The sequence below is a fragment of the Leptonychotes weddellii genome, chromosome 2, assembly GCF_054177405.1.
Source record: "Leptonychotes weddellii isolate Sample4059 chromosome 2, ASM5417740v2, whole genome shotgun sequence".
NCBI classification, from domain to species: domain Eukaryota; kingdom Metazoa; phylum Chordata; class Mammalia; order Carnivora; family Phocidae; genus Leptonychotes; species Leptonychotes weddellii.
The window spans coordinates 96,911,652-96,938,884 of record NC_138370.1 but is presented as its reverse complement, the minus strand read 5'-3'; the positions used below and the strand labels follow the sequence as shown (position 1 = coordinate 96,938,884).

General features: G+C 37.9%; 1 protein-coding gene across 5 annotated transcripts in view; it reads left to right on the top strand.

Moving 5' to 3' along the window:
- Positions 1-27,233, top strand: part of SEC24B (SEC24 homolog B, COPII component) — an 86,368-nt gene that overhangs the window by 2,554 nt on the left and 56,581 nt on the right. For all 5 annotated transcript variants that reach the window (XM_006727194.3, XM_006727193.3, XM_031025653.2 and 2 more), the window contains exon 2: positions 17,620-18,366. In XM_006727194.3, coding sequence (XP_006727257.1) covers positions 17,620-18,366 — 747 coding nt within the window. The remainder of the gene's footprint in view (positions 1-17,619; positions 18,367-27,233) is intronic.

The following is a 27,233-nucleotide window of genomic DNA, read 5'->3' as shown; positions in this document are numbered from 1 at the left end:
ACGGGAGACAGTTGTTAAACTGGGATGGTATCTAGAGATCGCTTATTTTAGTGGTTATCCAACATTTTAAAAAACATTTATTTTTCCAAAAGAAGTAGTGGATAGAGCACTGGTGGAGAAATCAGAAAAAAGCAGAGCTGTTATGGTTAAAAAGAGGTAGAGGTTCAGGTGTTTTTGGAGTGCGGTCTGAAAAACACCTGGTCTGCTCCTCCAATTTTATAGATGAGGTCAAGATCCAGAAAGGTTAGGTGGGTGTGTTTTTCACCAGTTCCTGTGTAAACTTTGTGAGGGTAGCAGTTTTGTCTCTCTTGTCACCGCTGTATATTCGGGTACTCATTAAACGTTTGTTACACCAAGTCCAATTCAGTCTTCCTAATTCCAGGTCCAGTTCTCTATTAAGAGACTGTAGAAAGTCTTTTTAGAGACTTTGACATTTTTTTGCAAAGGGTAGGGAATAGGTAGAAAATTGAGACTTCATTATCACTTTTGTTTTCTAGGTTTAACTGCTCACATGCTTTACCCCACTCATTTGAAGATACAATTTGACTTGAGTCTGTGACATACTTCTCTTAAACTTCCTTTTGTGTACTTGTATTTCTATACTTCAGTTTTTCACTGAGCAGCATATGGGCTTTTAGAATTATTTGTATTTCCATGTGAAGTGTTAGTTGAATATTCTTCACTTTCACTCTGCCTTTTGAGAGTCTCTCCAAAGCCCAGTCCTCAAAGAAGGGAAGATTGGGTGAAATAATATCCTGGTAATATGATGGTGTAATTCCAAAATTTTTCCCAGTTGACTTAAATTGAAAGAGATATTTTAAAAAGTTTTTTTGGGGGGAGGGCACTCAGATTTAACAGTAAACCACTGCTGCTTAATTCTGCTTTTAGGAAGCAAATGGTGCTCATTTTCAAATGAAATGTGTTTTCTTCCTTCCATGTGCCTTTTCCAGGAATGATCCTACTGGCAGTTCTATCATTTCAATCTCCAATAATGTGAGAAAGATGAGTTAGTAATGGGAATTATTGGGATCCATTATGGAAGATGTAAACATACCATTCACTCAGTAGTACTATCTGGTCAGTTATAGGAAACCCTTCAGCTTTGAGAGCACATGCAAAATTTAAAAGGATAAAAATCCCCCCCACCGTGTGTCTGAAGTAAGTTCCTTTTGATCAGAGCAGCGTCTGTGTCTCAGGTTCCTAGTCTTCCTTTATAGCTGAGCAGAAGCATCAAGTCCTCTGGTGAAGATATTGCCATAGTGTAATGTAACCGTCTGCATACATCATTTCCTTCTAAGCTGATTAATATTTCGAAAATCTTAAAAATCATTCCTCATATGAACAAGTGTCTTTTATCTGGGTTTAAATTTTATTTTTTGTTGCTTTGTGTATTGCATTAGTTATTTGCAGTGTCCTACTCCCACGCCACTCCCTCCCCCCAGGTGTCTAGATTGTATCTGTGATAATTTTTGCAAACCCCATTCATTGCCACTGATAAGAGTATTTCAGCTCACTTCCATTTTTCTAATGATCTGTAAACCCTGAAGTACTAGATGCCTAAAGACATTGAAATACACCAGATTTTTGAGCCTGTCTTCAATGGACTTTCCGAGAAAGGAGAGCATCTCCACAGTCAGCCCTGCATGTGAGAGCAGATCATGTTCTATTCAGAGTTGTCAGAAGGTGTGGGCTAGTGAAAAGGTTGTCGGCTTTGATACAGCTCCAGGTTTTGTCGAGGTAATTACTCAACATCTCTGAGCTTAAGGGGAGAATAATACCTTCCTTCTAGAGTTGTTGAGAGAATTATTTTAAATGAGTTACTATTTTTAAAGTACCTGGTGCTTAGCAAAATGAGATACTTAGCAAATGAGAGTCCCCTACATTCCATCTTCTGCAGAACACCTGGATATAAATTCTTTAGATGGCAGAGACTATAAGAGTTTTCCTCATCATATTCCCAGAGGCAGCAGGCAGTAGTAGGCACTCAACGGAGTAAGTGAACTTGGCTTCATATTCACTGTTGTTTTTGAAGACTGGCCCCTGAAAGGATCTGTGTGTGGCCAGCTTGTCCTATCCTTTCCTGTATTTAAGGCTCAATCACTGTTTCCATCTTTTTATTATTTTCTTCCACTGCCCAGCCCTCCCTCCCTCCAACAGATCTACTCTTGGAAGGTTCCCTCTAATAGCCCATCTACCTCAGCTAGCTGGCTTGTGGGAAGGTGGATTTAATTGGTTTCAAGTTTTCTAAAATGCTATGCTGGAAGCTGCTTGTAATAGGAACCAAGGAGAAGCAGGATGAAGTAGGAGGTGAGAGGGAGTAGTAAAATGCCTCGCCTAAGCCAATGGCCAAGTCTTAACTTGCTTGTTTTTCCTAGTATTTCTGAGAAACCAGTATTGTGAAATGAGCTTTGGAACCTGCAATGCCTGGCTTCTTCACTACTTACCAGCTATTTGAATCTGTATAAATGAGTGACCTTGTATGCCCCCATTTGTCTGTAAAACGATGATAGTGATACTTCACAGGATTATTGTGAGTTATGTAAGATTATGTAGAGGAAAGCAAAGTACCTGGCATGTAGTAGGTTCTCAACCGGTATTGGTTTTCTTTTGGTCCCTTTACTCTTAACACTCATTATTACGGCAGCCAAAGAGGAGAACTGATGGGCTTAATGCAGTGAGATTTCACCCAAATGGCCGCACAGGCTGTGTCTGTCTGTAGGCTCTGTCTGCCAGCAGTGACTGGGACAGTTACTTCTGTAGCTATTAGTCTTCCATTAGAAAAGAATAATCCAGCGTATCCAGTTGTGACTGGAATTCCTCCTTTTTTTTTTTTAAGATTTATTTATTTTAGAGAGAGAATGCATGCAAGTGGGGGGGAGGGGCCGAGGGACAGGGAGAGAGAGAACCCTCAAGACGACTCCCCGCTGAGTACAGAGCCTGATGTGGGGCTCCATCCCACAACCCTGAGATCATGACCTGAGCTGAAATCAAGAGTTGGACGCTCAACCGACTGAGCCACCCAGGCTCATTTAAAAATGAGGAATTCCTCATTTTTAAAATCACTAGGGCTTCTAATTACAGATTTCTTTAGGGGTGTGGTGGTCATATATTTTTTACGCTTGTAAAAAATTTATATTTTAGCAACATTACTGATATTTTATTGTCAGGGGTCCTATATCCAAAATATTCAGAAATCAGTACTATGTATACTGATGACTGGATGGATACCAGTGTTGACGCCAGAGCAGGATTCAGTAAGCCTGTAATGTGCCATTAGTCTTATAGTTGCTGGATCGTGAGGAGGTCTTGGTGGTCTGGGGCAAGGGACCAGCATTGTGGGGTATAACAGGGAAGCAGGATCAGGGCTGTGTGACTATTTACTGGTGGCATTCTTTAACAAGAACGATTGCTAAAATGCATAGTGGCTGAATATTGACCTATTTCTTGGTAGTTCAGTGATGAATAAATTACATTCTTATATCTGATACTGCTTCTCCAAGTTAGTATGAATGTGTCGCTGTAGGATAGAGGAGCTTGTACTTTGCTGACCTTGATGTTCTTTTTAAGATAATGAAAAAAAACCTTTAATCTGACTTTTAAAAAATATTGAAATGTGATTCAGGAAAAGACTAATGAAGCAAATATTCTTGATATTAAAAATGTTACTTCTCTGAAAAGGGAGAGGATGAGGAAATTCATTTATTTAAAGAGAGCTTATTAATTTTTTTTATAAATGTATAGTGACTAGATATTCCATAAAATACCTTGTAAATTTTAATTTTCATGTCTGGCTTGCTTACAGCAAGAATAGAATAAATTTTCCTCTGGTGGGAATCTAGACTCTGGAAGGAGATTATGTCCCTGAATGTAGAAACTTTTCAGAGATTGTATATAACCTGAGTTTTTCTGTTTTGCAAGTGATTTCTTGATGCTCTTTTTATGAGTCACTGCGTTCAGCCATTTGGTGGATGCAGTAATTACATTACTTCACTGATTCTAAGACACTTTTTTTTCACGTTTTTATCTCTGAATTTGGGGGGCATCTTAGAATTGGTCAAATTTTAAAATTGGTTTTACTGAAACTGTAGAAGTTATGGTATAGTTGTGTGAAAACCTGCCACTGACAGCTGATGTGGTGAGCTGAGTATAATGGCCCCCTAATATGTTTCCGTCCTAATCTTTGAAACCTCTGCAGCTACGATTAAGAATTGGGGATATTATCCTGGTCTGGGTGGGCCTGATATAATCACAACAGACCTGATTAGAGGGAATCAGGAGGAGACAGCCAGCAGAGAAAGTTATTGACCATAGAAGCAGAGGTGGGAGTAGTGTGCTTTGAAGATGGAGGAAGGGGCCATAAGCCAAGGAATACAGGTGGCCACTAGAAGCTGAAAGAGGCAAGGAAATGGATTCTCTTCTTAGAGCCTCAGAAGGAACCATCTCTGCCCATGACACTTTGACCTTATTAGCCCAGTGAACAGATTCTGGGCTTTTGAACTCCAGAACTGTAAAATAATAAATTTGTGTTGTTTTAAGCCACTGAGTTTGTGGTAATTTGTTATAGTAGCAGAAGCTAATATACCTGGTAGGTTTAAAAAGCAGCAGCATTTACTAGGCTTCTTTTTCCCCCCCCTCAAAATATAGGGATGTTTTCCGTGAACCAGGCATGGAAGCTTTAGGAATATGATAGAGCTGAGAGCAAATTAGACTGGCTCTTCACTTACAGAGTTTGCAGTCAGACAAAGTACCATGTGAAAAGTGCTATCATTGTGGTCCAAGATACAGTAGATGCAACATTAAGTGGGCATTCACTTGTAGGGTTAGCAGATGTTTTCTAGAAGAAGAGCTGAACTGAGATCTGAAGAATGAGTAAGAGTTGATCAGATGAAGGGGGAAGAGGGAATTTTTGAAGGTTCCAGGTAGAGGGAAGAGCCTGTGTGAAGGGTCAGAGGTGAACAAACACGGCTTGAGAAAAATTTAGTATGGTCAGAATGTGTGTGGAACAGTGATTCTCAGCCTCTTCATACTCATGGCTACCTTGGTGCTAAAATTTTAGTTGGTGGCATTCTTTTTTTTTTTAAAGATTTTTTATTTATTTATTTGAGACAGAGAGAATGAGAGACAGAGAGCATGAGAAGGAGAAGCAGACTCCCTGCCGAGCAGGGAGCCCCATGCGGGACTCGATCCCGGGACTCCAGGATCATGACCTGAGCCGAAGGCAGTCGCTTAACCAACTGAGCCACCCAGGCGCCCCTAGTTGGTGGCATTCTTGAAGGAATTAAACTTTTTTTTTTTTTTTAAGATTTTATTTATTTGACAGAGAGAGACACAGCGAGAGAGGGAACACAAGCAGGGAGAGCAGGAGAGGGAGAAGCAGGCTTTCCGCCGAGCAGGGAGCCCGATGCGGGGCTTGATCCCAGGACCCTGGGATCATGACCTGAGCTGAAGGCAGATGCTTAACGACTGAGCCACCCAGGCGCCCCAGGAATTAAACTTTTTAAACACCTGTATTTTAAAAAAGCAAATTTCAGAAAAATAGCACATGTTTATTTGATTCCCTTTGGAAGCCTTTACAAGGCAACTTAACTGTATTCTGCACTCACCAACCCCTTTGATGGCCTTTTGAGGTAAAGCTCTAGCATATACTCTTTCCTGATGTGCTGTGGCTTCTTTGCTCCCTTCATACTAGGTCATTATTGTGTGTCACTTTGACCTAACGATAGGCACCTTTAGTTTAGCAAAATTACATTTTATATACTGATCAAACTTCGGTAGACCCATGTGAATGACTTGTAGCGTAGCCGTATGTTAAGGTGCGTCTGTTGAAAATCATTGTGAGAAGGAGTGGTGAGCAGTAAAGTAGAAGAGGTAAGCAGGAGTCAGATCATGAAGGGCCTTTGCGTTCGTTTTCTCTCTGCTGCTATAACAAATTACCACAGATTGGTGGCTTAAAATAACATGAATTCATCATCTGTAGGTTAGAAGTCTAACAGGGCAGAAATCAAGGTGTCAGTAGGGCTGAATTCCCTCCCAGAGGCTGGGGGAGAGTATACATTTCTTTGCTTTTTCCCACTTCTAGAGGCTGCCCGCATTCCTTGATTCATGGTCCCCTTTCTGTCTTCAAAGCCAGCAACCTCTGGCTTCATCTCTGAGGATCTTCTGTAGTCACATCTCCCTGACTCTCTTCTGCCTTCCTCTTCTGCCTTAAAAAGGACTCTTGTGATTACATTGAACTTACCTGGATAATCGAGGCTTTTCTCCTGATTTTAAGGTCAGCTGATTGATTAGCAGTCCTAGTACAAGCTGCAACCTCAACTCCCTTTGCCATGTAACGTATCATATTCACATGTTCTGGTGATTAGGACATGGACATTTAGTTGGGGGGGAGGGATTATCGTGGCTCCCATTGTCTTACAGACTATGTTAAAGAATTTGGATTTTTTCTTGATGGCAAGAAAAACCATTAGAAAGCTTTAAACAAAAAAATAACATAACCAGATTGCTTTTTAGGAAAATCACTCTGGTTATGTGTGGTGCAGTCATTTGTCTAAAATATAGTGTCATACGGGGTGCCTGGGGTGGCTCACTTGGTTAAGCGTCTGCCTTCAGCTCAGGTTAGGATCTCAGGGTCCTGGGATCGAGCCCCGCATCGGGCTTCCTGCTCAGTGAGGAGTCTACCTCCCTCTTCACACTCTACCCCCCATCCTCGCTTGTGCATGTGCACTCTCTCTCTCAAATAAATAAATAAAATCTTTTAAAAAATTGTGTCATACAGTCGATTTAGTAAGTCATTGCCAGCACTTTTTTCCATTGATGTTTTAAAAACTTATTTTGCAATAATTTTAGATTTGCAGAAGTGATGCAAAGATAGTACAGAAAGTGCATTGTTCATTCAGCTTCCTCTAAAGTATTACATCTTCTCGTGTCTTAACATCTTACAAAATCATGGTACATTTATTAAAACTAGGAAATTAACATTGCTGAAATACCATTAGCTAAACTATACCATTTCCACCATTTTTTTTTCTGTTCCTGGATACAGTCCAAGGATATCCTGTTGCATTTAGTTGTCACATCTCCTTAGTTTCCTCTGATCTGTGACAGTTTCTTAGTCTTTTTGTTTTTTAGGGCTTTGACAGGACCAGTTAGTTATTTTGAGGACAGTTCTTCACTGTACTGATGCTTTCCCATGATTAGGCTGAGGTGGAGTCTTAAGAATTTAGGAATTTTTATGAATTTATGAATTTTTAGGAAGAATACCACAGAGGTGAAGTGCCCTACTTATCATATCGGGGATTATATGTATCAACTTGTTTTATTACTGGTCATGTTAATCTCTTGAACACTTGATTGAGGGAATGTCTTAGCTCAGGCCTCTATGACAAAATGCCATTGACGGGGTAGCTTAAACCATAGACATATATTTTCTCAGTTTTGGAGACGAGAAGTCTGAGATCTGAGAGAGTCTGAGATCCGAGCGACGTCATGGTTGGGTTCTGATGAAGACCCTGTTCCTGGCTTGCAGATGACCACCTTCTTGCTGTGTGCTTGCACGGCTTTTTTGCATGCATGAGGAGAGAGTGATCTCTTCTCCTTCTTATAAGGATACTAATTCCATCGTGAGGGTCCTACCCTTGTGACCTAATCTAAACCTAATTACTTCCTGAAGGCCCCACCTTAAAACTATCAAATTGGGGGATAGAGCTTCAACATATGAATTTGGGAGGACAAATTCAGTCTATAAATAGGGGCTGCCAAGTTCCTCCACTGCAAAATTAATATTTTTGTTCCTACTGTTTGTTAGGAGTAACTTCAGCCCACATTCAACAGAAAGGGAATTTAAGAATTCGGGTGCCTGGGTGGCTCAGGTTGGTTAAGCGACTGCCTTTGGCTTGGGTCATGATCCTGGAGTCCCAGGATCGAGTCCCGCATTGGGCTCCCTGCTCAGTGGGGAGTCTGCTTCTCTCTCATGCTCTCTTTCTCTCTCTCATTCTCTCTCAAATAAATAAATAAAAATCTTCAAAAAAAAAATAAAAGAATTAAGCTCCACCTTCTACATTGAGGTGTATCAAATAATTTGTAGGTATATGCTAAAATCATCACAGTAATTTATAAATATTCTTGGGGAGATACTTTACTATCCTGTTGCTTCTTAAAATTTCATCCGCTAATTTTACATTCCTCAGTGGCTTGCACCTGCAGTGATTTTTACTGTGGAATTCTAATGGTAATTTTCTCTTTCCCTCATTTACTCTACATATATTATTTGGAGTTTTTCTGTAAGGAAGACTTGCCCCTTTTTTTCCATTTTAAAATGTTTTCAGTCATTTATATTGTGGGCTTATGAATATTATAATCTAGTACTATCATTATTTATATTTGTTGCTCAGATTGTTACAGTTTTGGCCATTGGCATCTCTTTCAGCTTGTCTCCTGTGTCTCTCTGGCACCACCCTTTTTTCGACTGCTTCCCTACTTTCTTTTTTTTTAAAGATTTTATTTATTTTTTGACAGAGAGAGAGACAGCAAGAGAGGGAACATAAGCAGGGGGAGTGGGAGAGGGAGAAGCAGGCTTCCCGCTGAGCAAGGAGCCTGATGTGGGGCTCGATCCCAGGACCCTGGGATCATGACCTGAGCCGAAGGCAGACGCTTAACGACTGAGCCACCCAGGTGCCCCCCTACTTTCTGACACTACAAGATACTCCATTTTGTCCTTGCCCTATCCCAGCAGTAGAATCAGTCCTTTGTCCAAGGAGCCCTGGTTTCTTTTGTTGGGGCATGGTATTTAGAAACTGAGAATTGGGCCCTGGATGTGGTCGTAGCTACAGGCGTATCACTGCTGCTAGGCTTTCTCAGTAGACAGAGTTAGGAGATACATATGTATCTACTAAATTATGTATGTAAACATCTCTGTAATTATATCTACATCTATCCATCTGTGTATATATATTGCCTCAACATCCTTCAGTGAGATTATCATACATGTAATACAGCTAGACTGATTTGTATACGTTTATTGCCATCCCTGTATCTTCTTTGGTTATTCTATTTTCAGACCTTTTGCCAATTTTTTGGTTGGGTTGTCTATTTTCTAACTGCCGAGTTTTAAGAGTTCTTAATAAATTTTGGATACAAATGATTGGGCATGTGATTTGCAAATACTATCTCCTTGTCTGTAGCTTGTCTTATAGTTCTCTTGGTGGTTTTTGTAGAGCAAAAGTTTTTAATTTGATAAAGTCGCTTTTCTTAATATTTTCTGTTCTTAATCATGCCTACATATTCTTCTGTATTTTCTCCTAGGAGTTTTTAAATTTTACTTTTAGATCTGTGATTCATTTTGACTTAAATTTTGCTTAAGACCTGAGACATGTGTTGAGGTTCATTTCTTGAATATGGACTATGGCAGTCGCATTTGTTGAAAATATTATCTTTTCTTCATTGAATTGGCTTGACATCTTTGTCAAAAATCAGTTGACTGTATTTTTGTGGCTTTATTTCCAGACTTTTATTATGTTCTACATGTCTGTCCTTTCACTGGTACCATACTTTTTTGATTATTGTAGCAGATAAAGCAAACCTTGCAATTAGGCAATAGGAGTCCTCCCACTGTGCTTTTTCAGAGTGTTTGTTTTTGTTTGAGATTTTAGTACCTTTGCCTTTCCATAGAAATTTTAGAATCAGCTTGTTGACATCTATAAAAGAGCCTATTGGTATTTGTATCGGGATTGCATATCAAAGTTAAAGATCAAAACTGAGATAATTTATATCTTAATACCACATCTTTCAGTCCACAAATAATGGTGTATCGTTCCATTTATTTAAAGAAATCCTTGATTTCTTTCATCAGTGTTTCATAGTTTTCAGCATATAGGTCCTTCACATATTTCATTAGATTTATATTTTAAGTACTTTTTGGTGATATTATAAATAGTATTGTTTTTAAAAAAAATTGTAAATCCTGTTTGTTCATTATTGAGTTTGAGAAGTGCATTTGACTCTTATATACTGACCTTCTATCTTGTGACTTTGATAAACTCACTTATTATTAGTTCCAGGCTTTTCTTTTTCTTTCTTTATTTTCTTAATCCTGTCATTCTGTAAATATCGTTTTATTTCTTCTTTTCCAATCTGTATGCCATTTATTTCTTTTTCTTGCCTTACTAAAGTAGCTAGTCAATCCTGAACATTGTTGAATAGGGGAATGGCTTTTATTTTTTTTACTGTGAGTGCATGGTAGTGAAGAATATGGTAGTTACTAGTGTTGCTTGGTGTCATTGCTTCAGTTTATGCCACAGGACGTTACCCGTCATTGCTGTTGTGCCATTAGTACAAATGTCAGCACAGTAAAGAAGGCAGACATTTTAATACACTATGAAAGTGGTTTTTACCTGTGGATCCCCCAGGAGTCTCCAGTATTACCAGGGTTCTGTGTACTACACTTTGAGAATTGCTGTTCTGTATCCTTACTGTATGAGTTTCCTAGGCTGGCTGTAACAGAGTACTACAAACCGGTAGCCTAAAACAACAGGACTGTATTCTCTTCCGGTTCTGGAGACGAGAAGTGTGAAATTAAGGTGGTTGGCAGGGCCATATTCTCTCTGTAAGGGAGAATCTCTTCCTTGCCTCTTCCAGCTTTTGGTTGGCTGTTGACATTCCCGGTATTTTGGCCGCATCTCTCTGCTTTATCCTCTCATTGCCTTTTCTTCAATGTGTATGTCTTCTCTTTATGCGCATCTAATAAAGATACTTGTGATGACCTTTAGGACCCACTCAGATAATCTCAAGATCCTTACCTTAGTCATGTCTTCTGTCATAAAAGATAATACTCATCCTTTTCCATATAAAATCATTTTTACACGTTCTGGGGATTAGGATGTGGATGTATCTTTTGGGAGGCCACTGTTCAACCTACTACCCTTATTAGTTACATAAATATTAGACTGCTTCATATTGTTCTGCAGGTTTCTTAAATTTTATTTTTCTTCAGTCTTCTCTGCTTTTTTTAATTGGATCATTTTATTTATTTATTATTAATTTTTAAGTAAGCTCTACAGCCAACGTGGTGCTTGAACTCATAACCCCAAGGTCAAGAGTCGCATGCTCTACCGACTGAGCCAGCCAGGTGCCCCAAAGTTAGATCATTTTATTGGTTAGTCTTCAGGTTCATTGATTCTTTCTTCTGCCATACTGTTGAAGCCATCTAACATATTTATTTCAGCTTTATTTTGAATATTTTCATTTTCAAAATAGTTTTCATTTCTGTTTTGGTATATCTGTTCATTTACTGATGATATTTTTTTTCAATTCTTTAAATATATTTTCTAATTTTGAACATATTTATAATAGCTGCTTTGAAGGCTTTGCTAAATTCAACTTTTGGGACCACTTTGAATCTGGTCTCTGCCTGCTTTTTTTTACTGAGCATCTCAGTGTCTCTCCTTTGTCTATACAGTTAAGCTGCCAGTTAGGGACTTGACCCAAAAATTGTAACTGACAGGAAATAACTTTCAGGAAAGTAAAATGAATGAACACACAGACTTACCTACAAATATATTTATCATCGTGTGGTTTAATGTTTTTTAAAAAAATGGAAAACAACCTAAATGGCGGTAAATAGAAAAGTGATTAAAATATGGTAAATCTGTATAATGGATATTATTCACACATTTAAAAATCATGATGGAAAGATATTCAAGTCAGGTTACATAAGCAAATCGTTAAAAAATGCACCTTATAATTCTACTTTTGTTTAAATTAGTTAGATAAATCCAAGAAGAAATTACTGGGTAGCTATGCATCAGAATATCGATAGCAGTTATCTCAGGTAATACGATTATGGATGATTTTTATTTGATAATTTCCTGTACCTCTTTTTGCAGTGACTTTATGTAACATTTGTAATAAGAGAAACACTTCTAGAGTTATTTTTCAAAAATTTGACCATCCACATATGTAACTAGTTTATCCTTTCCTCCACAGCCTTTGTCTCTCTCTATATTAGAAGTATTAAAATACCAGCAGTCTTTTATGCTGCAGAGCCATTTTGCTTTTTTTTTTTTTAAGATTTTGTTTATTTATTTGAGAGAGAGAGCAAGAGAGAGAGAGAGAGAGATTGAGAGAACGAGTCGGGGGAAGGATAGAGGGAAAAGCAGACTCCCTGCAGATCAGGGAGCCCGATGTGGGACTTGATCCCAGGACCCTGGGATCATGGCCTGAGCCAAAGGCCGACGCTTAACTGACTGAGCCACCCAGGCGTCCCTGCAGAGCCATTTTGAATCCAAAAAAAGATATGCATCTAAATTACCCCAGAAGGCCAGTTATTTTTCTTTTCTTTTTTTTTTTTTTTTAGAAATCAGCATTAACTAATGAATCATTAAACACTACATCAAAAACTAATGTACTATACAGTGGCTAACTGAACATAGTAATAAAAAAAAGGAAATCAGCATTAATGAAATTTGGTAGTACCTCAAAATACTTTTATAATTAATGTTTCTACTAATGTCCAACTTAAATGTTTAGGCCTAGCTTGAAAGCATTTCATATATACCAATATTCTCCTTTCTGTGTTTGTATTTTTCTGTCTTATAGTTGTATTCAATAGGAATTTAGTGTAAGCTGCACACGTAATTTTAAATAGCAAAAGAAGTAAAATCAATTTCAATTTATCCAGTTATCACAATATATAAAACATCATTTTAACATGTATTCAATATTTAAAAATTACTGAGATATCTTACTTTTTTCTTATTATTTCTTTAAAATCCAGTGTGTATTTTATACTTAAAGCACTTCTCAATTCAGATTAGCTCTATTCCAGTACGCAGTAGCCACGTGTCACTAGTGGCTGCCGTATTGGATAGTGCAGGTCTATAGCACATGTATGTGATTCCAGGTGTTTTTACCTCTCGTGATAGATCCAGTTTTCAGCCCTTAGTTGTTCTTTCTCTTTCATTCTTTCCTAGTGTACCTGATTCAGTTTTTTTCTATATTTTACTTAAGCTTTACAGCTCTCAAATAATATATTCTAGGAAGGAACTATTTTTCTAATAGAATAGGACAACTTACTGCACTCTGTACATATATACACATATTATGTTTAACTTATTTGAAGATAACATTTTCTTTTGTAAGACTTATTAAAACCATGATATCTGGACTTTTAAGAATATAATGCATTTTTATGTTAGGTAAAGATGGATGTTTTTCAGTTTTAGAATCTGGAATCTGAACCTTTTTTTTTTTTTTAAAGATTTTATTTATTTGTCAGAGAGCGCGAGAGAGTACACAAGCAGGGGGAGCAGCAGGCAGAGGGAGAAGCAGGCTCCCTGCTGAGCAAGGAGCCGGATGTGGGGCTCGATCCCAGGACCCTGGGATCATGACTTGAGCCTAAGGCAGACAGTTAACCGACTGAGCCACCCAGGCATCCCTGGATTCTGAACTTTTAAAAATAGTAATTAGTTGTTGCTTTCAGTTACTGTTGCTACAAAACAAATTATTCCAAAACTTAATGGTTGAAAACAACTGTTTTATTATGCTCACAGATTCTCTTGATCAGGAATTTGCACAGGGCAGAACCAAGATGGCTTTTCTCTGTTCTATGATGTCTAGGGTCTCAGCTTGGAAGACTCAGAAAGTGTTTTGATGGCTGGAGTTTGGGATCTGGAAGACTCATTTATTCACATGTCTGGCACCTGGGCTAGAATGACTCAAAAACTCAAACTTCAAACCTGAGTGCCTAAAGGTGAACTCTCCATGTGGTTTGACTTCCCCAGATGGTGGTAGCTGTGGAATAATTGGACTTCCTACATATCTAGCTGCCCAGGGATCCACATGCAAATGTTCCATCAAACAACATAGAAACTGAGTTGTCTCTGACCAAGCAGGGAAGTCACATAGCTTCGCTTCTGTCAGTCTTTTTTGGTGGAAGCTGATATAAGCCTGCTCAAATTCAAGGGAAGTAGACAGATTTCACCCTTTAATAACACAGTATCAAAGAATTTGGGGACCATGTTTTAAAACTGCCACAGTTACTGAGGGAATTAGAGGAAATACAGGCAAATGAAACTGCTAATACTAATGAAATGTCCATAATTTACAGATTGTGTTAAAAATAAAAGAGCTTAGATTTATGTAACTTAATGTATTTGTAATATTTGCCAGGCTCAGTTTTAGTATATGCAAAAGAAATAAAACTTTAATGTTAGTTTTGGTATTATACCATAATAAAGTTAGGAGAGTTATCTAATACATTTTAAAGTTGAAGAAAATGTGTTTCTTGTTAGGTCACAGTAAGACAAAATTTTTAAAAATATTTTACTTGTCCTAGATAGCATTTTCTTTTCATTTAAGCTGATCCTTATGTTTATTTTTTTTTAAGTAGAGGCTTTTGAAAATTGATTTAAAATATTTGAAAAGAATATTTTTCTTCTAAAGGAGTCTTGATTCATTTATCATTTTGACCAAATTATTTTCATATACTTTTCATACATTTAGAACATTTAGATCTTGATAGAGAATAAGGAATGGTGAGCATCGGCATATAATTAGCTATGCACACCTTCACATTTCCCCAAAGTAAGTACCTTCTTTGATGGACTGAGAAGTAAAAAGGTTCGTCTGGTGGTTAATTCACTTCTGATAAATTTTAGCATCTAGATAAAAACATTCCTGTTGGGCGCCTGGGTGGCTCAGATGGTTAAGCGTCTGCCTTCGGCTCAGGTCATGATCTCAGCGTCCTGGGATCGAGTCCCGCATCGGGCTCCCTGCTCCTTGGGAGCCTGCTTCTCCCTCTGCCTTTCTCTCTCGCTCTGTCTCTCATGAATAAAAAAAAAAAAATTCCTGTTAGTTTTAGAAGAATGACATTTGGGTAGCTTGGACATACTGATGATTATTTCCCTGTTTTCAGATCATGTAGCATGGATGAGCCACACTATTTATTAAGTGGATAGATATTTAAATAGATTTATCTAATTCTGACTTGGTTCTTCTCTTCACTGATAAAGTCTTACCAGTGTGGAGTTTTCTGAGACTGAAGTTAAGAGTAGCAAACCATCTTTGTATATTTAAGGAAGGGAGGTGGGGGGAGAACATTTCACCTCTTTTTTTTTGGCATGTTAATGAAAGATTCGTATCTACTCCTTTTCTTTTAAGTAAATAAATTTTCAGGTGAACTATGACCATATAAAATATCCTGTAAGAAAAGTAAATTATACACCCAGTAAAACAGTGTTACCGAGTTTGGGTTCTTTGTATACTTCTTGGAATTATAAAAGTATGGATGTTATTTTTTCCTAACAGTTTGATTACATAAGTTACCTTTTTTCTGCCATAGAATATGTATTTATGTGACCAAAATTGAGATGCCACTACATTATTGAGTAGAAATTGAAAACAGAATAAGGAAAGATAAGCTGTATTCATAGATCTTTTATAACAAGTATTTTTATACTTTTATGTTTTCTATTTTTATACATTATTATAGCAAGGGATATTTGAAAGGAATATGGCACTTCCTTTGTATCAGTGAACTTGAAAAAGCTTGTGAATATTTTTTTGTTATCCTTTCATTTGAGGTATGGCACAGATTACGATTTCCTTCCACAACATAGGAAAATTAGATTCTAGGATAAAGATTGCCCTTGGTTGGGAACAAGACTGGAATTCCATTGTTTGGGACGATTGACCATTTTCTGGGCTAATTTAGTATTGTATGGGTGGCAGATCATGGTTTAAAAGCATGGATTTGATCCAAGTTACTTGATTTATCTTAGTCCTATTACTTCTAAGCATGTGACTGTATTAAAGGACTTAACTTCTGTGCCTCATTTACCTAATTTGTAAAGTGGGTATAATGATACCATTTACTTCAAGGGACAATGAGTGGTACATAATGTAATATGTTTAATGATATTTATAATATTAACAAAAGTAATACTAAGATTAATGTTAATTTGAATGGCATTGATAAAAGATACATTCTATGGTGATTGAAGAAAGGACTATATGTCAATGGAAGTTTTAAAAGCATTAGAGGAAAACATGAGTATATATTTATATAATATTAGAATAGGGAAGGCTCTTTATGATTTAGAAATGAACAAGGTCAAAAAACAGTAACCCGAGGGAAAATATGTGTAGTACATAATAATAACATAAGGTTAAATTTCTTAATACACAAGAACATTTATAAATCATTATGGAAAGCACAACCCTGTGGGAAAAGGGCAAGACACTTAAGTAGCTAAGAAATATTTGGAAAAATTCTGAGAAAGACACTGAGAAAAAAAAAGCTGAGAAAGACACTTAAGTAGCTAAGAAATATTTGGAAAAATTCTCAGCATTACTCCAAGTTAGGTACTACAACCTGAAATGTTTCTCCCCTATCAGATTGGCAAGGATTGAAATGTTACTCAATGTTGGGAAGATGAGGCATTTCTAAGCATTATGCATAGGAAGTATGAATTGATAGACTTTTGAAGAGGTATTTGGCAGTAATTGTCAATTTTAAAAGCACAAACCCTTTGAACTCCCAGTTTCACTTCTAGGAACTTATCCTACAGATTCATCACAGAGGTTGACCTCATAGATATAAATTAGTTCACTCCCTGAAATAATCATCAAGGAGATTTAGGAAATAATGTTACTTCTCTAATGAAATACTATACAGATTTTTAGAAGAATAGTGAAGATTTATATATGCTAACAGAAGGATATTCAGGACACATTAAGTAAAAGAAGAGCAGGCTGCTGAACTGTTGTCATGAAGGATACACAAAAAGCCATTAAGTAATAGCTACATGTGGGAAGAAGGCTGTCAGCTACCAGGGAAAAAGGGGGAATTGTACTTTTTACTTTATATTCTTCATTGTTTGTTTATTTGTTTTTTACAACGGGTATATTGTTACTTTTATAGTTTAAAAAAAGCTAAAAAAAGGTTTGCACTTTGTCTGTACTGGGTATAGTAGTTATCTATTGTTGCATAATGAAATACCCCCAAATTTAGCGGCTTAAACAACAAATATTTAATCTCATAATTTCTGAGGGACATGAACTTGGGAGCAGCCTCTCTGGGAGGTTCTGACTTTGGATGTCATGAGATTGTAGTCAAGCTGTCAGCTGGGGCTGTAGTTTTCTCAGGACTCTACTGGGTATGCTTCCAACCTCACTGATGTGGTTCTTGGCAGGCCTCAGTTTCTCTTTGGCTCTTGGCCACAGAGTTCAGTTCCTTACCTCATGGATTTTTCCATAGGGCTCTTCACAACTTGGCAGCTTTGTTCAAACTGAGTGATCTAAGAGAGGGAAGCCAGCACCCAAGATTAGGCTGATCTTGAAAGTGATACATCATTACCTCTCCGGCATGCTATTGGTCATACAAATCAGTCTCGGTATATTGTGGGAGGGTGTGAATTCATACACAAGGGTATGAATATCAGGAAGTAGGGATCACTGGGGCCATCTTGGAGGCTAGCTACCTCAGTGGGTCTATAACAGTATATATCTTTTGTGACAATTTGGGATTTTGGAGAAGTAAATTAGGGCAACATTTGATGGGAACTTTGCTTAAAAAATTAGTTACCTCCTTGCCAATCCCTATAAGTGTTTGCTCTTCTTTTTCAGGTCCAGCACAGAGTCAAATGCAGGTTCCATCAGGGTATGGAGTGCATCCTCAAAACTATATTCCTCCCTCAGGACATTATCCTCAAGGACCTGGGAAAATGACCTCATTGCCATTGGATAGCCAATGTGATTACTACTCTGGTCTCTATACGGTACCGACACAAAATGTGGTGACTCCTAATACAGCAAACCAACAACCAGGAGCACAGCATATGTATGGCAGGGGTCCTCCTGCCCCTCATATTGTGGGATCCACTCCGGGATCTTTCCAGGGTGCCGCATCGTCAACATCCCATTTGCATACGAGTGCCTCCCAGCCGTACTCCCCTTTTGTGAATCACTACAGTAGTCCAGCCATGTACTCTGCCAACTCTTCTGTTGCTTCTCAGGGATTTCCCTCTACTTGTGGTCACTATGCTATGTCAACTGTTTCTAATGCTGCGTATCCTAGTGTTTCGTATCCCTCTCTGCCTGCTGGTGATCCGTATGGGCAACAGGTGTTTACCTCACAGAATGCTCCGACTGTCAGGCCGGTCAGAGATAATTCGTTTTCCGGTCACAGTACAGCCATCGGTCATCCATCACCGCTTCCACCTCCTCCGTCACACCAGTACCACCAGCAGCAGAGTCTTTCAGGATGCAGTACTCTCTCGTGGTCAACTTCAGGCCTTCCGTCAACCCAAGATAATCTCGTCCGAAACCACACTGGCACCCTGGCTACAGCCAGCAGCAACCCAACAAATACTGGTAGGTTGAATGGAAAGTTTACCAGAGCATGGCTGAAAATCAGTGCATTTCCAGTCAGGTTTTTATTTGCATGAAGGTTTAAGATGGTATTGCCTAATAGAAAAATCGGAAATTAGCTCACCTTTGCAGTTTATTTGCTTTATTTATTGTGGTATTTTGCAGCATCTCCCTGAACCCTTCCCCTTCACCTATTCACTTAGCCACCCAACCATCTATCTTGCGTAGCTATGTTCCTTGTCGTGACGGGGATCTCAGTCGATATTTATTGATATATTTCATGCCTCTGCAGTAGTTGTCTTTAGTATGAGTTAGGTCAAGGGCAAAATAGGAGGGTCCATTTGGGTATATGCTTTGCTAGCCACTACTTTCTTTTTTATATTGTTCAACCTTGGGACAGTTGCTGTTCCAGCCAGAGCCCGACTCACTATAGAATGCCACACTGGTTTCTCTAAGTGAGCCACTATTAGTGCTGCTCTCAGAAGACAATATATGTGTATATAATATGTAGGAATACATACTAAAGCTTATGTTTTCTCTTCCCAAATTGGTAAATTAGGATGCAGGCTGGGGAAGATGAAGAAAGATGCATGAAGAATAGTCTTGTAGTTAGTCTTTCTGACCTTCCTAAACCAAGATGTAGTTAAATTTATTAGTTTAAAAATTATGTAAGTTATGTAGTCATTTTAGTGTGGGGTTTCCATATCATATACTCATTTTAATTCAGCTTGTAAGCTTGAACTTAATAAAAACTCGCTCTTGAACTGAATGAAAATGTATGTAAAGAATGGGAACTGGTGAATCTGTGGTAGTTTTCTGAGTGATGTCTTTAAATTATATATCAGAATCCAAATAGCCATAAGTCAGGGATGCCGTAGAAAAGTATCCTTCCCTGGACAGTTAGATTATTTAAAATTAAAATTATTTAAAATTATATCTGAACTGTATATTTGAGATCCTCTATTCTTTCACTGCAGTTATTTAGAAACCCTTTTGGCTGCAAGCAGCTAATAGTGGTTTAAACAAAAAAGGTGGTATTTTTCTCACATAACAAGACGTTTAGGTAGATGTAGTGGATCCAGATGTCCTCAGTGTCTTTTCTCTCCCTAGTCTACCATCCTTAGCGTGTTGGTTTCTAGAAACAGGGGAACTTCTGTGCCTGTAGACATCAAGTCCGAGTTAAAAACAGGAAGAAGGGAAAGGAAAGATGGGGTGGTGGCACTGACAGATTTGCCCTGTTATTTGCCTAGCTGTTTTGAAGGACAATCCCTTATTTTAGGGAAGGTTAGAAAACGAATACTTAGCTTTGTAGCCTTCGTGGCAGAGGCAGGCAAGAAAGAAAGGGGTTGGCATTTGACTGGGTCTTGGGTGAATCAGCTTGAAGCATCTGACACAGTTCCCAAATCTGGCTGTGCACCAGCATCACTTGCACAGATTGTGATCTTCAACCTTACTTACTGAGCTAGAATAAAATCTCCAGGCTAGTCTTGGGAATCTGTATTTCTCACTTGATCTTAGGATGCCTAGTAAAAATTCAAATTCTGTTTCTTTTTGTTATACAGATGAGGAAAGCTATCCAAGTTGGGTTGCCTGCTTGTGGTCATTAATGTTACAAACCAAGTTTGTCCTGGAGCTCAGTTTCTTTGACTCTCAGCCTTTCCTTCTCAGAATCAGGGCTTTCTGCCCCCTAGAAATTCTGTTTTCTTTCTTTCTTCTTGCAGCAGTCTTTTTACAGATCAACTTATCCTAAGGTCCCTCTTACTTAAGGATTTTGTGACTTTCGGGACCAAAAAAAAAAAAAGAAGAAGAAATGCAGGTAATTCCTATCTTATTTCTGAGATGGGAATGGGACCCTGGATGGAACCAAATTATACTGAGATGTAGGATCAGGGAAATAAGGGGCCACTTGGCTAATGAACAGAATACCTAATTGGGAAGTGCTATCCCTGAAAAAAATATTGAATAAAGAATACAAATAATTACAAAATTACCTTCTATTTGAATAACTAGTAATTAGTTCTTTATATAGAGAGATGGGGTATATTTCCATTCTTTTAATCCTAGTACTATACTGTGAAAGCCATAATAAATATAATTTTAGATATTAATCATGTTAAATGGGGGGGTTTTTTGCCTTTAGATTGGTAAGTTACTTTTTAATTATAGTTTGGAGATTGACAGATATATCTCAGGTTAATTTGACACTTGTTTTTCACTATTTCAAAAGAAATAAAGAGGTTACTTTTAAAACCTACTTTGAAATGAAATATTACGGAAGTTCCCAAATTTTCTCAGTTGAGTTGATGTGTATCAATATTATTTTCCATGGTGCCCCATGCAACTTAGTAGTAATAGTTCATAAGGTATTTGACAGATATCACTGTTTTCTCTTAGAAATTTAAAACATCCCAAAAAAAAAAAAAAGAAAAGAAATTTAAAACATCCCTTGGTAGTTTTTTATAATAAAAAATAAATATACATAGAGTTCAAAGAGATAGATAAAATGGAAAGTAAAAGTTTCCTACCACTAGAAATTTTGGCCACTAATTTTCAGAGATAATCACAGTTAGCAATTTTTTGTGTATCCTTCCCAAAATTCTCTACACATATACAAGTGTTCTCTATTAGAGGTATCATAGGCACACACATACATACACACTTAAGTTAATCATTAAATAGCGAGGAACTATTTTGTACGATACACTAAATAACATGAAACTATTGAAATTTGTATTTTTTGGTTAATTTACGTTAATTTTACTAAATAAAACCCACTTGATCTTAGTGCATAAATGTACTATATTGGAACATAATAAACTGAATTCATTAAAAAAAAAAAAAAAATCCTTTGGAACCCCGTGAATTTTTGCCAGGGTGACTTGGGTGCCTAGGTACAAGGTTTGGTAACATGGGAATATTGATTTAAATTTTCTAGAAAGACAGACAACTTTTAATTGCTTTGGATGCCCTTAAATATTGTCACATTAGAATAATCTTAGCTATTAAACATAGTTTTGGGTGAAATTCAGCCATCGAGTAATTAACAAAAATGATTTCACTTTTTTATTACTTGATTATACTAGTTTCATTTTCAGGTGTAACAAAAGTTCTTAAACAGTTCATAAAGTGTTGACATCCAAAAGCATGAACCTGAGTTCAGTGATTACCAAAAACATGTTGCTGCATACATGCTGTTATTTTTAAGCAGTCATTGAGTTCATTTTCAGAAACACTGGAATAAGAGAACCTCAAATGTTAGCTCGCCTCTTTATTTTATAAGAACATGTCCGTACAATTCAGCACTAGAACTTGTTTTTTTTTTTTTTTTTAATAGGTCTATCCCAAGTATGTATGTCTGGGGTGCTGTGTTTAATTGTTAACTTCGGGTGAAATTTTGGCTGGTGTGTAGAGTGTCATTTCATTAGGACTGTTACTGAGGGTAAATCTCTGAAGGCTTAGAAGGTTTTTTTCTAGTTTGAGATGAAGTTAGTTGAGTGTGTGACTTTGGGATATAAAGATAACCATCTTTTTTTTTTTTTTTTTAAAGATTTTATTTATTCATGAGAGACGCACAGAGAGAGAGGCAGAGGCAGAAGGAGAAGCAGGCTCCCCAAGGAGCAGGGAGCCTGATGTGGGACTTGATCCCAGGACCCCGGGATCATGACCTGAGCCGAAGGCAGATGTCTAACCATCTGAGCCACCCAGGCGCCCGATAACCATTTTTGATAGCAAGATGAGTATTGAAACATCATTTAAAATCATTTTCTTAGGGCGCCTGGGTGACTCAGTTGGTTAAATGACTGCCTTCAGCTCAGGTCATGATCCTGGAGTCCCAGAATCAAGTCCCGAGTCAGGCTCCCTGCTCAGCAGGGAGTCTGCTTCTCCCTCTGACCCTTCCCCCCTCTCATGATCTCTCTCTTTCTCATTCTCTCTCTCAAATAAATAAAATCTTTAAAAAATAAAAAGCTAAAATCATTTTCTTAAATTTTTTTACTATCCCTTTGTTTTGAAAAGTATATAATTTTAAAAATTAGCAAGATAAATCTTGGCTAAGAAGTAGAGTTTTGCCAGAAAATATTATTTTCATTAAAATTATTTTTACTTTTTTTGCTTAAAGAGAAGCACATATTAATAGCATAGTATGAAATAGTACTGTCTAGGGGCACCTGGGTGGCTCGGTCGTTGGGCGTCTGCCTTCGGCTCAGGTCACTGTCCCGGGGTCCTGGGATCGAGCCCCGCATCGGGCTCCCTGCTCAGCAGGAAGCCTGCTTCTTCTTCTCCCACTCCCCCTGCTTATGTTCCCTCTCTCACTGTCTCTCTGTCAAATAAATAAATAAAAATCTAAAAAAAAAAAAAAGAAAGAAATAGTACTGTCTAATTAATGGTGTTTTATTATGTGCAATTTTATAAAACAAAAAATATTTTTAAAAAACTACTTACATAAAAATAATAATAAACATCTATATAATCCTGTATATAAATCCACAATATACATGACATCAATATCTAGTTACTGATAAGTTAATGTATCTGTCATCTTGGGGTACTGATGTGCCTGAGGAAAAGCAAAATAAATTCTCAGTTTTCCCTGATATTTGAGATGCAGTCTGAAGAATGAATTTTTCATGTATAAAGCAAATTGCAGGCAAAATAAATATTTAAATGTAAAAGGCAAAATGTAGAAACTTTTTAGAGAAAGTATGGAAGACTACCTCTAGAAACTTGGAGTAGGGAACACTCACAACACAATATAATAAATTATAGGTATAAAGAGTAAGCGTGCTCAACTTGACTAATTTCGAATTAAGAACTTTTCTTCACTGAAAGACATGAAGAAAACAAAAAGACAAGTCATAAACTGGGAGAAAAAAATACTTAAGTGTGTTTATCCAGAATACGCAAATAATACATACAAATTAATAAGGAAGAGGGCTGTAACAACCCAAGGGAAAAAAAAAAAACAAGATGAAATGAAAACATACTCAACCTCATTAATAATCAGGAAAAGAAAATTAAAACTAGAGTGGGATATCTTTTTATACCTAGCAGCAGAGTGGTAAAAATTTGAGAATCTGACCATACCATTGGCAAGGATATGGAATAACAGAACTCTTAGACACTGTTGTTGTTAGGAAGATCAATGGGTTCAATATTTTAGGAAATTTTGGCATTAGTGGAATTGAAGATAGCCATACCCTAAAATGCAGCTATTCCACTTCTAAAATTTGGTGCATGAGTCACCCAGACTCTTGCTAAAATGCTGGTTCTTACTCACCAAGTCTAGTATGGCCTGGCTTGAGATTCTACATTTTCATCAAGTGTCTGCAAAGAGGTGTTGCTAGCCTAGTGACCACACTTTGAATAGGAAGGCTCTAGAGCACCACGTCCTGTTTTAGATGTGTAGCACTTAAAGGAAATGGTGACATTTGTTGGGGATACTGGGCTAAAAGGACTAGTCTGCTCTCTAGGCCAAAAGACCTTATTCCCCACAGGCTGCCCCCAGGCTAAGGGGATTCTGAGTCCCTTGCTGCACACCTACACCCACGTGAGCTGTGGCACACACCTTGAGAAGCTCTACCCTAGAGAAACATGCGTATCTGCACCAGGGACATGTTCAAGAATATTTATGGCAGCACCGTTTGTGAAAACAAAAAGTGGAAACCCAAAAGTCATTATAGTGGAATGGATAAATAAATTATATCCTTCCAATGGACTGCTGAACAGAAGTGAAAATGGGATATAGGGCTGCACTCGTTAACACGAGTGAATCCCAGAAATGTAACATAGGAGGTCATGGAAGAATACGTGTAGTATGATATTACCAAGTAAAAAAAAAAAACAAGCAAGAATAATGTTTAGGAATACTTGTCTGTGTGGTAAACTATTTAAAAACAAAAGCAAGGGAGTAATTCACAACTGGATGCTGAGTTTGTGGGTATTTTATTAAGGTTTTATAGGTGTATATGTGTACATACGCATATAGGTATCACATAAACTCAGCTATAACAATTATTTTATGAAAGAAAAAAGTTTGTGACATCAAAGCGGGGAGTCATTGTATTCCTCTTTACTGGGAGAGAGTATGACAAGTTCAAGCGACTGGAAGACGACCAGTGAAGCTAGAGAACTCCGGCCAGGATGAGGCTAGGGACTTAGGATCATTCCAGGCCTCATTAACCATGTTAGGAAGTTTTGCGGATAAAATGTTTCATCTCCACCCTGAAGCTCTGGCAGAATTTTGAAGGATTATAAGCATGTTGGAGACTGACTGGCTGTAGTGTTCTGGAACAGAGAGGGGCCCTGTTTAAACTACTTATCTTTGACTTTGTGCTTGGAATTGCTTTTGAAAAATTAATTGTGGGAATAGTTTGAGGCCTAGGACGATGGAGTTGTTCTTGATAGAGGCTTTTTGTTTTCTTCTCCCAAGAGCCTCTAGGTACTACCTGCTTATTGCACTAATTCAAGTCCAGAACTCTAGACTTCCTGGACTCTTCAATGTTCCGAACCAAAGCCACTGGTGTTTGAAAGGTCTGGTTTCCTGGTTTGTCCTTATCCTGAGGTTATAACCCTTCAGAGCACTCTCTTCAAAGTGGAAGTACGGGGTGCCGTATCAGGTACCCCATCCAGTATGCCCTGGCATGTGTCTTCTGTTTCCCATGCCCTGCAGGGCCACAGAAAACAGCAGATCAGCTTTGCAGCAGAAAGTGAAAGCAGCTTTGAGTGTTGGCTATTTCTCTGAGTCAATTTTGTACAGATTTTGGCCTAGGAATTCATTAATAGCGTGTTAGGTCTTTGATGATTTTAGGGAAGTATTTTTAAAAATAGTTCTCAGGGAGCCTGGGTGGCTCAGTCGGTTAAGTGACTGCCTTCGGCTCAAGTCATGATCCTGGAGTCCCAGGATGCAGTCCCGTGTCCAGCTCCCTGCTCAGTGGGGAGTCTGCTTCTCTCTCTGCCCCTCCCCCCACTTGTGCTCGCTCTCAAATAAATAAAATCTTTTAAAAAATAGTTTTTAAAGTTATCTTTAATGGCAGGTTTGGTCTTTACCTCACCCATCTTTACTCTGTCTTCTACCACCCTTCCCTTTTCTCCATCACCCAGTATTAGATGATTTTACCTTTCTTAGTTTCACTTTGTACTGTTAAATATACTTATCACTCTGTTATATTTTAATGATTCTATCAGTTATCTAATTCTGGTTTAAAACAAAAATGATTTACTATTTTTCAGAGTTCTGTGGGTTGGTTGGACAGTTCCTCTGATGGTTTTTCCTGGACTCACCCATGTGTCTTCATTTAGCTAGAGACTTGGCTGGGTTGGAAGATCCTAGAACTTCACTTAGGTGTCCAGCAGTTGGTGCAGATAGTTTACTGGGGTACCTAGGTTTTTTGACACTTAACTAACTTCCTTACATGGTAGTCTCAGGACAGCATTTCAAGAGCAGAAGGGCATAGCTACAAGATATCCTAAGATTTGAGTTCTGGGATGTGCATACCATTATCTCTGCCACATTCTGTTGATTAAAGCCAATCACAAGGTTAGCCCTAATTCAGGGGGAGGGAAAATAGACTCCACTTCTTAATGAGAAGAATTGCAAACTACTGTGACCATGTTTTCAGTTTCCCACAATGATGTTTGTCCTCCCTAAAAACGATGAATAGCACATTTAGACTCCTTCCACCTTCTTTCCCATTCCCTATATTTATATCATTTGTACACAGTGGGACGTATAACATGTTTTTTCCTTAATTTTTATTTATTTATTTTAAGTAACCCAGTGTGGGGCTTGAACTCACAACGCTGAGATCAAGAGTAGCATGCTCTTCCGATTGAGCCAGCCAGGCGCCCCAACATATAACATGTTTTGTTCTGTCACCACATTCCTACATTTGTTTTATTTAGTCTTAGCACTTCTAAGTTTGTCTCTCTATATATGCACACACACATCATGCATGTTTAAACATACATACATGTATGCACATTCATATATGCATATGTTCAGTATATTTTCACTGCTCACTAGTTTTTTGCCATAGGTTTTTTGTTTTAAAGATTTTTTTTTTAATTTATTTGACAGAGACACAGCGAGAGAGGGAACACAGTAGGGGGAGTGGGAGAGGGAGAAGCAGGCTTCCCGCTGAGCAGAGAACCCGATGCAGGGCTTGATGCCAGGACCCCGGGATCATGGCCCGAGCTGAAGGCAGATGCTTAACGACTGAGCCACCCAGGCTCCCCACCATAGGTTTTTTTTTTTTCCCCTTTGAGATATAATTGACATACTATGTTGTGTAAGTTGAAGAGATACAATGTGATGATTGCTATATGACACACATATGTATTAGAAAATGATTACCACAGTAGGGTTAGTTAATATATCCATCATCTCACATAATTACCTTTTCTGTGTGTGTGGTGAGAACATTTAAGTTTTACTGTCTTAGCAGCTTTCAAGTTTATAAAACAGTATTGTTAACAATAGTCACCATGCTGTACATTAGATCCCCAGAACTTACTCATCTTAAAACTGAAAACTTATAGGGATGCCTCCGTGGCTCAGTTGGTTAAGCGACTGCCTTTGGCTCAGGTCTTGATCCTGGAGGTCCAGGATTTCCAGGATCGAACCCCATGTCTCCAGCTCCCTCCTCAGCGGGGAGTCTGCTTCTTCCTCTGACCCTTCCCCTTCTTGTACACTCTCTCTCACTCTTTCTCTCTCTCTCAAATAAATAAATAAATAAAATCTGTTAAAAAAACACCTGAAAATTTATGTTGACAGATGGTATGTTTATTGTGGTGAGCATTATATAATTGTCAAATCACTATGTTGTACAACTGAAACTAATATTATATGCCAGTGAGTATACTTCAATAAAAAA